The sequence below is a fragment of the Vombatus ursinus genome, unplaced genomic scaffold (genome assembly GCF_900497805.2).
Source record: "Vombatus ursinus unplaced genomic scaffold, bare-nosed wombat genome assembly UNPS02000580.1, whole genome shotgun sequence".
NCBI classification, from domain to species: domain Eukaryota; kingdom Metazoa; phylum Chordata; class Mammalia; order Diprotodontia; family Vombatidae; genus Vombatus; species Vombatus ursinus.
Genome location: NW_020940358.1, coordinates 2,877,531 through 2,893,953, shown reverse-complemented (window position 1 = coordinate 2,893,953; position 16,423 = coordinate 2,877,531). Strand labels below are relative to the sequence as shown.

General features: G+C 43.0%; 1 protein-coding gene across 1 annotated transcript in view; it reads right to left on the bottom strand.

The window, feature by feature from the left end:
* Nucleotides 1-16,423, bottom strand: part of CACNA1B (calcium voltage-gated channel subunit alpha1 B) — a 247,343-nt gene that overhangs the window by 33,560 nt on the left and 197,360 nt on the right. Inside the window, exons 33-36 of the mRNA XM_027849985.1 lie at nt 14,541-14,606; nt 13,426-13,517; nt 7,191-7,338; nt 4,437-4,564 (exon numbers count right to left, since the gene is read on the bottom strand). Coding sequence (XP_027705786.1) covers nt 4,437-4,564; nt 7,191-7,338; nt 13,426-13,517; nt 14,541-14,606 — 434 coding nt within the window. The remainder of the gene's footprint in view (nt 1-4,436; nt 4,565-7,190; nt 7,339-13,425; nt 13,518-14,540; nt 14,607-16,423) is intronic.

The following is a 16,423-nucleotide window of genomic DNA, read 5'->3' as shown; positions in this document are numbered from 1 at the left end:
GTGTGTGTGTGTGTGTGTGTGTGTGTGTGTGTGTGTGTGTGTGTGTTTGTGTGTGTGTCGGGGAGAAGGAGATGGAGGACAGCAGGAAAATAAATGTCTTCTTCTCCTGGGAGCTGCTGTGATCCAGAGAATCAAAGCTCTGTCCTCCTCAACCAGGCTTCTTCCTATAGCAGCCTCTCCCTCCACACCCTCAAGCAACTTTCTCGTGCACTGTCTCATAAGGCTGCCTGTCTCCAGCCAGCTAGGAGTGGGAAAATTAGATGGGGAAAACAAAGCTTCGGAGAGGTTAGATTGCAGAGGGAGAGGGGCAGGACAGGGTGGGGAGGAGAGAAAAAGGGAGGTGTCAGTCATTCCTGTCTCAGGCATGGGGTCAGACACATCATGGTTACTTTGTCTACTGTTGGCATTTCGGGTAGGAAAGAAATTATGCTGGATGGATTCTCTGAAGTTGCAAACCTTGTAGGCCAACCTACGAGGGCAGTTCTTTCCTAAGCCAACGGGTGGCGCAATACAACGCAACAAACTGTACATATCCTTATAATGAATCCGGCAACTAGAAAGGAAACGTCACATGTTACAACAACAAAGGCATGATGACCCACCCTTCCCCTCTTCCCCCCTCCCCCATGAAAAGGTGTGCATCTTGTGAGGCTGCTGGGGAGGGAGGGGGATCAGGAAGGCAGCTCCCCCACTGAGGGGCTGCTGGGGTTTGGGGGGAAAAGACATCTCACCTTGCCCCGACTCTGGGTGGGGAAAGGAGAGCCAGGCTGCAGGCGAGCTTGGCCTCAACCACAAGCATTTCCAGCGCCATGTATTGAGGACCAAGAGTTAGACATGGAGCAGAGGCCCATGGGAAGAATTCTTTTCCTTGCCCCTCTAGGTGACTGTCACCATGAAACCTCAGTTTGGTAGATGGAGGAGGAAAGGCACAGAAAGGAGTCAAACCACTTGGGCTCTAGAGAGATTTTATCTCTCACTCTCCCATGCTGGGCTTGTGCTCCTGCAGTCTCTTCTTTTCTCCTCCCTTCTCCCCTCCCACCTATATAAGGACATTTCTCCCTAAGGCTACTTTGAAAGTTCCAAAAAAGAAAAAAAACAACACCTTTCCTTATTTCATAGTTTCTCAAAAGAACAAGGGGAAGAAAAATAGAGGTTAGACCCATAAAAGGAAGGTGCCTGTGTCCATGGTCCTGAAAGTTGGGAGACCTCCTTAGTCCCCCGTCTGGCCAGTATCCATCAGACAAGGAGGGGTCACTGTAGTAGCCTTACAAGTTTCCTATGTGAGAGGTAACCCCAGATATCCCCAACCTCCCTTAATAGCCCATTAGGACTCATCATCAAGGAAATGACCTAAGTAAGCTGTTCATGAAGCTTCATATATTTTCACTTATATTACACCTTTTTGAGTAAATGAGCTCTTTGTCTTTTATGTCCAGTAGTATATTCCTCTTATTTTTATATCTACAATAGTTTCCTTCTTCCCTCAAGGGAAGGTCCTAGTTTTAGTACCTGGGATTTGGGGAACAAGCCTCTGTTCAGAGGGGAGCCTCTCCCCAGAATTTGGTAGCCTCTAATCTCAGTCTTGGTCTTTCTGGACTCACACATCTGATCTGTTTAGTTGGTCTGGTCAGGTTCTCAATAAATATCTGCTGGAATGAATGAGTGAACCTCTCATTCCTAAAAAGTAGCTGCCTGGCAGTGACTGAAAAAAGGCCCAGTTCCCATAGCTGTTGCTTTAGCCAGGAGCTTAATCCCTGGTGTCCTCACCTTGGCTGCCTTGTGGCTGACTTTCTGCCTCTGACTCTCAGTAAGCACTGGAACTTTTTTCTTCCTTCCCTTTCCTCTCTCTGACATGCCCTTCAATCATCATAGTGGGGTGTCTGTTTTCCCATAACAAGGTATCCCCTGGAGAAACAGACCAAATAATTGCAAGAACTACCTGGACAATTCAGGGCAAAAAAAAAGTTCCTGCCCCCAGAACTCTCTAGAGACCTACAGCACTTTGACTAGGGAGCCTAAAAAGGCAGCATGGAATAGGGCTAATAGTGCTGAGTTTGAAGTTAGGAAGATCTGGGTTCAAATCCCACTCTCTGATACTTAACAGTTTTGTGACCGCAGAAAAGTCACTTAACTCCCAGCCTCAGTTTTTCCATCTATAAAATGGGGATAACAATACTTGAAGTACTTACCCCACAGTGGTTTTTTGAGGATTAAATGATATCATGAATATGAAGTGCTTTATGTCAGCTCTTATGATTATTAAACCTTGGCCTATGGACTTGGTTGCTAACAGAATCAGTCCAAACATGAAGACAAGTCACTTTGTCAATGAGCTTTTCTCAGTCTAATGCTGGGTCTTCTGGCCACAGTGCTCCTCCCTTAAGTCAGCTGAGCTGAGGACACACCCATCCCTTTGGGGATCTACCATATTGGTCTCCTTCTATGAGGTATCATGTCCTTTTGTATTGCTTTTCATTTAGGATTGCTACTCCTTTATCATTACTAATGGAGATTACACAGGTAAAAAACCATGAGAAAAAAGATCTGGATATTTCCAAGGCAAATCTTACTTTCTTTCCTGGTAGAATTATGAGCTCCAACACCCCAGTGCCACCTTCTCTACTGATGTCAGGGGCCAAAGAGCCTTCTTGAATCTTCCAAAGCTTTTTTGATCCAAACCCACACTGGTTTGGTCATGACAGCCTCCTGCCTGACTGCTGGACTTTTTTGGAATGTTGTAAAAGAAGTAGATAACCAAAGCTAAAGGAAGAAAGGAATAACTGCAGGTCCCAGGGGCCCATATAACATGACTGCACTCAACATCATGTCTGATCCACAGATCCTAGTGCTGCTCAGACAGCCTGAGATACTGAGATTTGGGGCAAGTGGTTGATATCTCCTTGCCCAATAGTGACTATTCTGATGTGACAGTCAGGAGGGTAAAAAAGTGTGAAGCCTTCCAGTTCTTTGAGATGAAAGGTTGGGCCAGCTGTCCCCAGGGATCAGTGCCTCCTAGAAGGAATTTCAGGGCATTGCTTCCTGAAAAATTTTCTCCCTTGGGAGGATGTTCTGCCTGTAGGTAGAAGAACAGGTTCTTTCTAAAAATGCTGGGCTCATTTAGAGAATGGAGTGGTGCTGAGTACAGCCATGCAAGGGAGCAGGGACAAGAGGGGATGGAAGGGAGAGAGAACTCAGGGAGGGGCCAATGGCAACATCGGCACCCCTGCCCCATGGGAATGCTTCTGCCCTTCAGTTCTTACCAGGTTTGTGCACTGAGGCTCAAAAGAAAATTTTACCCAACAGAGAAGCCTTAAGCCAAACCCTAATTCTTATAGTCCCTGCTTTGCACAAGGTAGGCACTCGAAAACACTTGATGCATGAATGAATCCTTATTATTTTTCTAGCCTTCTCTGATGATGGGGACCCCAACTATTGTGACTAGGGTATGTAATTGTTTATTTGGAGGCTTTCATCTTATAAATGAGTCATAAAAGGAGCTTGAGAATACAGCTTACTTAATGCCCAACTATTCCCCCTTCATGATAGCAGGTACCTTCTGATCACCTTCAAAGGAACATGAAAGGTTGACTGACCATCTCCTATAAAGCTTTACACATTACTTTAAATTCATCCATCCCAGACCACACATTGTTTTACAATTCGTATCAATAAAGGGAAACTTCTCAAGGCAAAAATGAAGGTTTCCCAGGGAGATTATCTATTCTGAGATAATCCAGATTCTCTATCATCAATTAAATTCATGAAGGTGACAGAGGTCTCTACCTTAGACAAGTGACTAACTAGAAAAAGGAAGGCAATTTTGATTGTTAAAAGTCTCACTTTACCTGAGAGTGTTCTTCATGTTCCAAGCACTCAGAAGCCAAATTCTTTATGATTCCCACAAGGGCATCAAAGCTTGGTGACAAGGCAGCCTAGCAAATGTGTGCCCAGAGAAACAAAAAGCTCCCAGAACCCCATGGCTTGGGATGATTTTTCAACAGATTCCTCTACCACCACCATGTTGGGGATCTGGTTAAGTGAATATATTTCCATTGTCAACAGAAACCTCCTTCTCTAGGTAGATGTGTATTATTCAGAAACATCATCAAGACAGTCTATAAACATTAGAGTACTCCCCAAGGGTTGCAGAGGGCATAGGACTTGCATGTTAATTCCCAAAACCTCTCTATTTTCTCTGCAACACAAGACAGAATGACCATCAGAGTTTAAGTGATCATGCCCAAGGGGGAAGAATAGAAACCTTTTGGAATAGTATTCAATCATATTCCCTTTGGGAAAGAGGAGTCTTCCTTTAAGCACAGTAGTGCCAAGCTTAACACCTTTTCTGAGCATGATGAATTAAGGGAGCAGGGGCCATGGGACTGTCTCCTCCAGGGACCTTCACAGCACTGAGAACAGACAGAGCATATACGTACCATGCAGCTGGGTCATATTCAGCCCAGACCCGAATAAATTCGTCCAGGTGGTGAGGCCCTAGGATGGAAGAGTCTCGAGTCAGGTACTCAAAATTATCCATAATCACAGCCACAAAGAGATTCAGCATCTGCAGGAAAGAAGAAAAGACAAGATAGGAAAAGTGGGCCATGGGGTCTTCAGGCATTTGGCAGCTAGAAAAGAGCATGTTGGAAGCTCAGCATTCCTTTAGTTCATTGCAGTTTGAATTCTACAAGCACAAGGGCTATTATTATAGCCCAAGAGTGACAAAAAAAACCCAAACCCAATTCAGCTTAACAACTTTTTTTTCCATCACAAACTATAAAACCTCTCTTCCCAGAGAGCTATGTGAAGAGATCTGTCCAAATGGCAACTCTTTTACTCACCTTAGACTCCTTACTTATACCTCTGCTAAAATCCCATGTCATCTATAGCTCTCTCTTCTACCCCAGCCTCTTTGGGTACCAAGAGATAGCCAGTCTGCTCCCTAGTCACTATCATAAGACACCCTGACCACAATACTGAAGGCCTATGCAAGACCTACACTAGAAATAGTGCTCAGTTACTTCTACATAGTCCTAGAGTAAGCCCTGGCCCTGGGCTTTGAGCCAACGATTTGGCTTCAAAAGTGTACACATATCTACTTCCAATTCTGCTCCACATTTTCTATTCCATACTCTTTCTATCAGTCATGGGAACATAGCTGGAAGAAGTCTTAGAGGTCATCTAGTTCAAACCCCTCAAATTATAGATGAGGAAACTGAGGCTCTGAATGGGAGAGTTGCTTGCCCAAGGTCATTACTAACGCAGGTTCTCTGATACCAAGTCCAGCATTCATTTGACTAGACCTCCTTGCGTCCTTTGCCCTCCCCTCATTAAACTCTGATCTCTCCCTGCTCCTCATTCTAACTATCACTAAGGACCTGGAGAGGAAACTGACAGTAGGTAACCGGGAAAGAAGATGGCTTATGGTGGTACATTCTGCCCACACCTTGGGACTATTTTTACTAGTAAGTTTGGAAACACTGCAGGGCAGGTGACATTTATGTCATTCACAAATCCACAAAGATGCCCCCAAATTAGGCAATTACAGGGCAGAATGCCAGAATTGAAGACATCAAAGATAATCTGTGATATTTAACCAAGGATATTTTGACATAAACCCTTAAAAGCAAAAGATTTGCTTCTAGATGGATAAATGGAAGCTGTCTCAGGGTTTAAATCACAAGGTAGATGTGTACATTTTGGCAAAGTGAAATACAAAGATGAGCAATTAGCTAGTGACTACTATCAATGGAGAATCCAATCTAAATGAACTAAACAATTCCTGACCAGGGGTGGGGGTGGGGGTGATTTAATTTCCTCAGTATTTACTTCTTCTATTCACTTTTTTACCCTATGGAGACAAAGTCCAGTAAAGGTAGACCGCAGTCACACAATAAGAACTTGGCTCCCACTATATCAAGAGAGAGCCTACAAACCATGATATTGATTTGGGATTGCTCTCTAACTCCATGGTCCTCCTGGCCATGGGCAATGAGATGCAATCTGGTGAAAGGTTTATCAAGAGGGAACCTCAAAAACATCAAGATCACTCATTAGTAGCTCCAAAATAGCTCCGAGGCTGAGGAATCTATTTGTCACTGAGCTGACTAAGAGGTTAAGTTATTTGCCAATCCTCAGGATTCCCTCTCTCCTCACTACTCTTAGCCCTGTTTATCTCCCTTCTATATATGCGTACATGACTGTGGTATGTATGATTGGCTATTCAAGGCAGTAAAGTCCAAGTGTCTAATGCAAAGGAATTATTTGACTGAACAAAACTGTATTTTGATGAACAATGGCTTATGTATTTGTCTTTGAACTAGAATGTCCCTAATATGACCAGCTTGAAAGGTAATATGGTGTAGTGGATAGAGAGTTGGCTTTGAAGTTAGAAAACCTGGGTTAGAATCCCACCTCTGTCACACAGTAGATGTGTGACCAGCTGCAAGTCACTTAACCTCTCAAGGCCCCAGGAAACTCAGTAAGACTATGAGTTATAGAAGAACTGTTTGTCTGTGTCAGTAGAATTCCATACACTGATAAAACCACAGATCCAGACCCTGCCCAAATTATAGTGAATCTTTTAATTCTGGATGCCTTTATACTCAGGTCTTCAAAGAAAGACCTTTGAGAATATACATTGTTTTGGGTAATCTGCTAAAATGAACTCTTGTCAGAATTAAAGATCACAAGTTCTTAAGACTTGTGGAATGTATAAAAGCTTCATATGTTGCTAATAACAAGTTATTAGAAAAAAAGTGACAAACTATTCAGAGGAGTAAAAGAAACCAACACAGTCTCTGGGTGTCCTCAAGCCTCTCCCCAGCCCATTACCATAGGGTGAAAGGACCCCTGTTCACCCTGAAGCTTGGCAGACAATTGGTAATTAAAAGCATGTGGCTCTTTCCACAAGAGAAAGAAAACCCTTCACAATGAGTTAATTACCAAATGATTGCTTCTGGGATTAAAGGGTTTGATCACCAGGGTAATAAAGGCTTTTAAAATGGAACTGCCTGGTAATGTGACGTGAACCCTAATTAGAAACCAGCAGGAGAGACATGGAGAGTGGAAGGAGGCTGAATTACAAACAAAGTTTTTCTGGGGAATCAGATGGAAGAGAAGGGTGCTTCAGGGTGCCAAAGGGGGGATGGGGAGAGCGAAGGGGGAGACATGTAGTGACCTAAACTTACCAGAAAAGAACAGAGGAAGATGAAGGAGACGAAGTAAAAATAAGCAAAGTCACTCCCACATTCATCTTTTAATCTGGTCTCGGAGTCACAGGGACGGTTGCTGAGACACGACAACATGATCTCATGCCAGGCTTCTCCTGTGGCACTCCTGCAAAAAAAGGACAGAGCCATGGTGAAATTCTGCAGGGAGAGACAGGACTCCTTGATCATAGGCTCCTACAGAGCACTGGCCCAGTTGTTATAGGATTTCAGAGTAGGAAAAAAACAGATTCATACCCATTGAACCACCTTCACCCACAACATTTTCCTTGAAGTTACTTCCCAAGCTCTATGGCCTCCAGAAAACACCAAACCAAAGCCAGTCGAGGCAGAAGGGTCTCTCTTCCATTTTAAAGAGATTCCACATTAGCTTCTGCTCTGGGAAGATTTGAATCTCTTGGCCCATCAAAAAGTACTTGTTTGTATCTACTCTAAATCTTTCCTGCTTCAGTCAAAGCCCATTTTCTCTACTTCTGATGGTTATAGAAATGGAAATCAGTTGCTAGTCACTCTCCTTTATTCACTTTTTCATCTCTCCACTCAATCAAGAAATATTTATCAAGAAGCTATTACATAATGAGGCCCTGTATTGGACACTGTGAGGAGATAAATACAAGTCAGATCAAATCAAGTCAATGAGCATTTCTGAAGTGCTCACTAGGTGCCAGGTATTGTGCTAAACCTGGGCATGTAAAGAAAAGCAAAAACATAGTTCCTACCCTCAAGAAACTTACTTTTTAAATAGGTAGATATGTAAATAGGTAGATAAATGGGTAAATAGGTGGACAAAAGACCTATCAATGCATACAGAATAAAAGGAAAGCACTCAAGAAAGGGACTTGCAATTGGATTTTGAGTTGAGTATTAAATGAAGTCAGAGAAACTAATGGGTAGAGGTGAAGAGAGAGGGTCTTCCAGCTGTAGGGGACAGCTAATGTAAAGGCACACAGATGGGAGCAATTTAAAGTAGGCTAGTGTTGTTGGAACCCAAAGTTTGTGGAGGAGAGTAAGGTTTAAGGAGCCTGGAAAGAACCCATCTCTGACAACAAGGAACATATAATTTGGGCAGGGAAATAAAGATTCTGTACAATTATGCTTGTAATATTTTTGTAACCAGTGGCCCAGAGCCTTAAGCCCTCAATTCAGGGTGCCTCCCAAATTACTCTTTTTGGTTCATTTTGCCCCACTGAGTTTCCCTAGGAATCTTAGGATTTAGCTCATGGTATCTATAGATGTAAAGTCCCAGCTCCAATATAAGGATTCAAACTAACGGGACAACCTTAATTTCACCCCACTAAAATGCAAACAAAAAAGATCATGGTAGCATATAAATAGTAGATGATAATTCTCTTTTTCTCTCCAGTTAGTCCTACATTCTCCCTCAAATCCTATATAGTCTAAAACATAGTACTAAGGGTTGAGACTCCCAGAAGGGAGTAAAGGAGATCCCCTCGGCCTCGTACAGGATCATTTTTATGGTAGAATCTGGCTCCCAACCTCCTGTCCCACCCTATAGGTAGCCAGTCTTCAGTCAGCTAAAGTCAACAACTGCTATAAGTTCAGGCATCCAGATGAAAAGGCCTAATCTTGTATATAACATGATGCTTGCACTTTTGTGGCAAATTCCTGTCCCCAGTGGAGGCTGATATATTTCCTAGGGCCCTTCTCTTATCCCCTTATGTATGGTTTTCTGATCTATCAGCCCTGTAGTATTCCTAAAGGTCATCTAGGACCACCGTAGTGATTGACTTACAAGATGGAGAGGTCAGATTCCTAGCAGGTCAGGTCCCTTATGTATGTGGTTCATTATCTACACTGAACCTTTAAAATGACTGGGAGATTGGGAATCTGATCCATTGCTGGTCTCTGTCATGGTCAGAGGGTTCTAACCTCACTTGTAACTCCAATTCCCTTTCTCTCTAATCTTAAATAAAGCAGAGGTCTCAGAATGCTCTACTTCATAGAGGAGTCTATGACTGTGTTAAAATTATTCTTGTTCTAGTTCCCCTGACCACCTCCTCCTCTTCTAGTTATTATAGTAAGTAAGTTTATAAATGGCCAGTTGTTGTTCATCCTTTGTTCTCGAAGAGGACCATTACATCAGGAAGATGGTGCCATGACTTGCAAGTGAATTGGATTTAAGTGAGGAAGGGCTGTGCAAAGTCACCAGCTTGACTTTCTCCTCTGGAGCCATCTGGGTCCACTAGCAAGACATACATCAGGATGACTGGAGATGGCCTCCAACTCTCAGAGCTAAAAATTTCATGGGTAAAATTCAAGTCAATATATAAATTAACAAAAAATTTATTAAAAGAAAATATACAGAAATATTCAAATAAGGGAGGCTGTTTCAAGAGAAGGTTGGATTAGATTATCACTAAGATTCTTCATGCCTATTGCATGCAAACGTGAGTTATTAATTAACAAAAAATTTCAAAGCTCTAGCTTATAACATTTTAATATTTAGGAATAGAGATAGACTAGATCTATGATTTCATGTATAAAGGAAAAAAGCAAGAAGTAAGATTGAAAAGGGGAACTTACAGACTGTCCCATAGATCAAAGGAGCATAAGCTACTTGCAAACTATCTCACAATTAACTAAAGTCACATCCTGAAACTATGTGCTAAATCAGGGAAGCCAGCCAGGCCTTGCTGTAAGGGCCCTTTGGTCTTGCTAACTGACCATGATCTGTAAGCCTCAGTTAAGCTCCAGACATTGACAGTGAGACCAGCAGAACACCAGAAGTTACTGATAACCTTGAGATGACGTGGATGTTAATGAACTAACCCCAAGGTGTCACAGATAAGGGTGAGTCTGTCTCCTATGAAAACCCTATAAAAATGAGACCCCAAACTCTCGCTCTCTGAACATTCTTCTAAGGGTCCATGCTGCTCCTAACTCCAATCCATAATTATGTAAGTGACTCTCTATGCCTCTCCCCTCCCCATTCTCTTCCCCACACTGCCTGCCTTCCTCCACCACTCCATCCCAGTCCCCATGCCATCTGCCTCTGTACCACCCCCTCATACCATTTGTTTCTGTACTTACTGTGTTGTTTGCTACTGTGCCCTCTGTACTTTATTAAAGTGTGATTGAAGCATTATTCCCCTCTGCCATCATGGTCTTTCCTGTAGAGTATCCAAAGAACTGGGTGTGCCTGCCACCACTCAACCCAGAGGGACTCCCTTGTGGTCTCATTTCCTTATTCAATTAGTAATTCCATAAATTAATTAACAATTCAATGAACTAAGCCTCATCAAAGACTGCTACCATCCTAGTGGTGCCACTAATATAAGATTATCTTTACCATCACCAGGACCCATTAATACACATGCAAATCTGTGCCAAAATGTGACCCTGATCTCTATGGGAAATAGATAAGAAAGGCTCTGTCCTAAGCCAGGGACTGATTCTCCCAAAGCAAAGTAGGGCATAAGAACCTCACACATCAAGGGAAGAAGGGACAAGATCCCCTCAGCTTCAATGGCTACATGTGTCCTATCAAACAGTCATATTGAAATCCCATTTATTCCCAGATCAGGGCCAAAACATTATACAACCTCAGCAATCTGAGACAGACCCAGACGGGCAGGAACCCATCTGTTGGTCATGGTTTGCAAAGCACTTTCTATACATCATCTCACTTGAACCTCACAATTACCCTGTGAGGTAAGTACTACTTGCTTTATTATCCCTTTTTTATACAGATGAGAAACAGAGGCTCAGAGATACAGATACTAACTGACTTGCCCAGGGTCACACTGCAAATAAGCATCTGAGGTGGGATTTGAACTCAGGTCTTCCTGATTCCAAGTCCAGCATTCTATCTACTTGGTCATGTTGCATCTAATAGTCTCTACTTGGAAGTGAGTGGGCAGGCACAGTTACCTTGACTGATCACACAAAGGGGCAAAGGCTAGGAGAAGCATCACCATCTTCAGAAGAGGGAATTATGCCTAATCAGGTCAGGAAGTCAATAAAACCAGATCCTTTGGTCTTAGTTTCTACCTCACTGATGGGAAAGTTGCCATGTATGATGCTCCTTCACCATACTGCCTAATTGTCTCCAGATGGCTTCTTGGACCTCCCTAGTGGCCGCACTTCTCTCTTCTATGAGGCATCTCTCAGGAAAGGAGAGATAAATACAATCTCAGGGAATCACAGTGACTTTGATTCCAGTTTTTTATTAACACAAAAAGTGCTGCTACAGGTATTTGGGCATATCTATAGGGTTATCATCCTCATCTTAGACTGTCCCCTAGAACCAACCTGGACTATGACAAGTAAGTTTTTGCCTTATCTTACCCAGAATCAAGCGTTCCATGTCACTTTCTGGCCACTGTTTCCAAACAATGCCTCCTGCACTCTGTCTATCCTCCTATCCCACTTCCACCATGAATTTGAACTTTTCCCTGGAACACTTAGCTCTGATAGATGAGCTGTTAGCTTTATCCTGCCCAAAACCAATACTTCATGTCACTTCCCAACCATTTCCAAGCCATGCCAATGAACGCACGCTTCATCTCCATGGTCCTACCTTCCCATTATGTGTTGTCATAACCCATTGGAATGTAAGTTCCTTATTCTCAGCAACACAATGATCTAAGACAATCCCAAAGGACTCAGGAAGAAAAATGCTATCCACATCCAGAGAAAGAACTGATGGAGTCTAAATGCAGATCAAAGCATGCTATTTTCATTTTCTTTATTATTTCCATGGTTTTTTAAAATCTGTTTCTTCTTTCACAACATGACTAAAATGGACATGTTTTATATGATTGCACATGTATAACTTATATCAATCAAACTGCTTAACATCTTAGGGAGAGGGGAGGTGAGGAAGGGGAGGAGAAAATTTGGAACTAAATTTTTTTAAAATTTAATGTTAAAAATTGTCCTTATATGTAATTGGGGAAAAAATAAAATATATTTCTAAAAGATGTAAGGGAAGGAGACTATCTTGCTTGCTTGTACTTGGTATTTTATGCACATTGCCTGGCACATAATGGACACTTAATAAATGCTCTATTTATCTATCTATCTGCCCTTCTATCTTTGACCTTGGGTTATATGACAGAATCTCTTAGTCAAAGGGTATGAACAGTTTAAGGAGTTTTCCCCAAAGCCAATGCCCTGTGATCCACAGGAAACTAATTCACTTTTCTTAGGGATCATATAAGGCCTAAAGATAGAGGAAAAACTGGCTAGGAGTAATCCTTTCCTATTTCTACATCTCTTTAGGATGGTTACTCCAAAGCTTTGCCCCAATGCAAGGAGACTAGCCTTTTATTGCCCAAGGCTTCTGTGCCACTTTGGAGAAAAATTAGGGAATTGGATCTATAGGCAACCACATTAAGTCCTTCTCAGACTTGCATTAGGGTGGGGGATTTGGTCTGATTCAAAAGGCTTGGTGGAATGATGCCATAGCAGGAGCAATAGAGTCCAGGATCCTCAGGTTAAGATAGCTCTTCCTTAAAAGATACTAAAACCATCCTTAAGACTTACTTGGCTCAGGGGACAATTCCCCTTCTGTCTAATCTTAAATAAAGGAGAGGTCTCAGAATGCTCTATTCCAAACAGAAGTCTGTGAGCTAAGCCTCATCAAAGACGACCACCATCTTGGTGGTGCCACTGATACAAGATTACCCCCATCACCACTAGGACCCATTAATGAATGTGCAGACCTGTACCAAAATGAAGCCAAGGGTGTTGATGTGACTTTCGGTGTTATGGGTACAAAAGCCAGGGCACAATTCTTTCATACTTTTGACTGGTAAACCAGAAACATGACAAACATGGTAGCAAGGAAGCTGAACTTGGCTAAATCAATGCTGCAACCTCACTAAATATCATTCTCCTGCTCTGAATAGCCTTCCCCTGTGACTGCTAAATAAACCTGCTTTCGTCAGCTCTCACATATCCCATGAGTATTTTCATTTCATCCCAACCTTAAGTCCGATGCACTGGATTCTCCTGAATCTGGCCTCACTTGTTATAGATGCTGACATGAAAAGCTCCTACCACATCATCCCCTACAAAGGGTGGGGGAGGGGTACCTGTTGCACTTTACCCCACATGGACCAGGACTTTGCTGGGGGGCTCAGAGGTCCATCTGCTCAGTCCTCAAGAGGCATCAGGATGCACCCTTGATGTTTCTGTGTCCATAAATGGCAGACCCAAAAATTGCCCATACCTGAACAGCAACATCAAGGCTTGTAGGAATGTCCGGAAGTTGTTATGCCGATTGATATTAGTTTCATCATCAAGAGCAATGTTTCCAAAGACCTGGAAAGGAAAAGCAAGACATAACAGAAACTGAGCTCAGGCCTTGGGCTCACAGCTGCTCACTCAGGGAGGACTTAATAAAGGAAGATACATCCATTAGCAGAACAGCATTGCTTATGTTCCTGGCATGATGCCAGGGACATAGCCATGTATATGCAGGTATTCAAAAACCAAGCTCCAGCCTTGGTCAGTGTCTTATAGCCAGCTCTGAAAAACAGAAGCACAGCAGTCAAAGAATACAGCAGGGAGCTTCCTTCCGATCTCCTCCTGCGTCTTTGTCCTTTGGCGGACAAATCATCTAACTATTGGGTCTCTTAATTATCACAGTACAGTGGATTGTCATCAGGGAACATGGCTTCAAATCCCATTTGTGACATTTATCTGTGTGACCTCGAGCAAGTCATTTCAATTTCCTGGGTCTGTTTCCTCATCTGTTAAAATGAGAGGGTTGGACCAGAAGGCCCCTGAGACTATGATCACAGCCACAGAACCAACCACCATGACCATGAGGGTTTGTGTCCTTTGGAGCCTCTGTGTATATCTATCTGTGCATGCCTGGGTCTGCAGGTACATGCCTAAGAACATATATCAAGAATCACAGCATCTTAGAACGAGGAGGAATCTTTTGCTGTTATTGTTGTTTAGTCGTTTCAGTCATATCCAATTCTTTGTGACTCCATTCGGGCTTTTCTTGGCAGAGATACTGGAGAGGTTTGCCATTTCCTTCTCCACTTCATTTTACAGACGGAAGAGTCTTCCTGACTCCAGGTCCAACGCTCTATGCACTGTGACACCTAGCTGCCCGGAAGGAATCTTAAATGAACAGCTAATCCAATTCCTTTATTTTTACAGATGAAGACCCCAAGGAGCAGAGAGGCGATAGGACTGGCCAAAGTCACACAGTTTTGAAGTGGCAGTGCCAGGGCTTCTACCCGCACATGCACGAATATGTCCCCAGGTCTACACACGCCATCTCTGTTCCTGACCATTCTCCCAGGTGGAGCTGGCAGCATGAGCACTCACCTGCATGCCGATGATGGCATAGATGAAGAATAGCATGGCAATCAGTAAGCAGACATATGGCAGAGCCTGTGAAATGAGATACCAAAGGAGATGCTGTTAACAATCTAAGGAATCAAGCCTGCAAACCGAGGGGGCTCAGATTCTCTGGGTGAGACTCAGCTTTGGTTGGATTCTTTTTCTGGGGGGGTGGGCAATGGGGTTAAGTGACTTGCCCAGGGTCACACAGCTAGTAAGTGTTTTTATGTGTCTGAGGCCGGATTTGAACTCAGGTCCTCCTGAATCCAGGGCCGGTGCTCTATCCACTGTGCCACCTAGCTGCCCCTTGGTTGGATTCTAAGTACCCCAAGTCCAGCCTGGAGACCCATGAGCTGAGGCTCCTCACACCACTGTGGCATGCGGCCTTCCTGGGGTAGACTCCATCATGGTGTATATAGGAGATAAAAATATTGTTTGATTTTGCTTAGTCCCCTTCTCTGAAGATGCTTAACATTTTGTTGGCCCTTTGGTTACTGTTGCCCACTGGGCCAATGCTCAGCCAAAATGACCTAGTGGCAGTTTCCCCAGATGTGACATTTCTTCTCTCATCTCTGGGTCTTTGCTCAGGCTGTCTGCTTGGCCTGGGAAACATTCCTATCTCACCTCCACCTCTTAGAATCTCTAGCTTCCTTCCAGGCTCCATTTAAATGCTACCTCCTAAATAACAACATCTGCCCTACTCACCTCAGTTGCTAATCCTCTCCTTCCAAAATTATTTTGTATTTTTGTATTTACTTACCTATGAATATGTTGCATCCTTCCAAAATAGTGTAAACTCTCTAAGGACAAAGATTTCGATGTCCTCAGCACCTGGCCCTGTGTCTTACACAGACTGGGCTCTTAATAAACACTGAATGAATGAACGTCTTCAGGAAATAATCCTCAGGGGGCACTCAGGCTCTGGTCCCAGGTTTAAATAAGAGCCCAGAGCCACCACCCCATAAAAACAGCCTAGATTATTCCACCCCATCCAATACACTCATCTGCCACTTCTCTGACCACTGAAGTTTTCCTGCAGTCCATCTCCATCACTTGGCACTTCATTCCCTAGAAGAGCGTGGTGCCACCTGAAAACCTGAAGGATTCATTGGATACTCCCTCCGATTGATTACTTTAAAAATCTAAAATAAGACCAGTTTCAACATGGACCCCAGAAAAACTCTCCTTTTCGCTCTTTTCTGTCTATACAAATGCCCGTTTACGTTGTTGCCTGCTTTTTCTCTCTGTGATCTGTAGTCCCCTAATTCCATGGTGATTCTATTTTTAAAATAGAATTTTTATGCAAAACTGTACTTTAAAAAGGTTCTTTAAACACCTAACTAGATGACTTTCACTGGTTTCCCACACAGCCTCTTGTATGTGCCCTTCAAAGAGCTCTGGAGGAAAAATGGGCTAAAAATGGGATTGGAGAGAGGCCAGGGTAGTAGAAGAGAAGAGGGATGGTATGAGGGATTCAAGAGATCTGTGCCCTGGACCCTCAGATTCTACTATCCCATAGGCACAATGAACATGAAAATAAAAGGACTTTAGGGGAAAAAATCACGACCATTAAAAAGTATGATAAAAACTGTGACAAAGATCTCTTCTTGAATCTATCTATATATTTTACATATATGTTTGTGTAAATGCTTTCTTTGACAATATAATGTAAGCTTCTGGAGGGTAGGACTTATTTTGTTTTCATCTTTGTATCTCTTACACCTAGAATAAAGCTTGGAACTTAGGTGCATAATAAGTGTTTATTGAAATAATATATCTGTCTCTACATAGGTAGGGAGGAGAGAGAGAGGGAGGGAGAGGGAGAGAGAGAGAGAGAGAGAGAGAGAGAGAGAGAGAGAGAGAGAGAG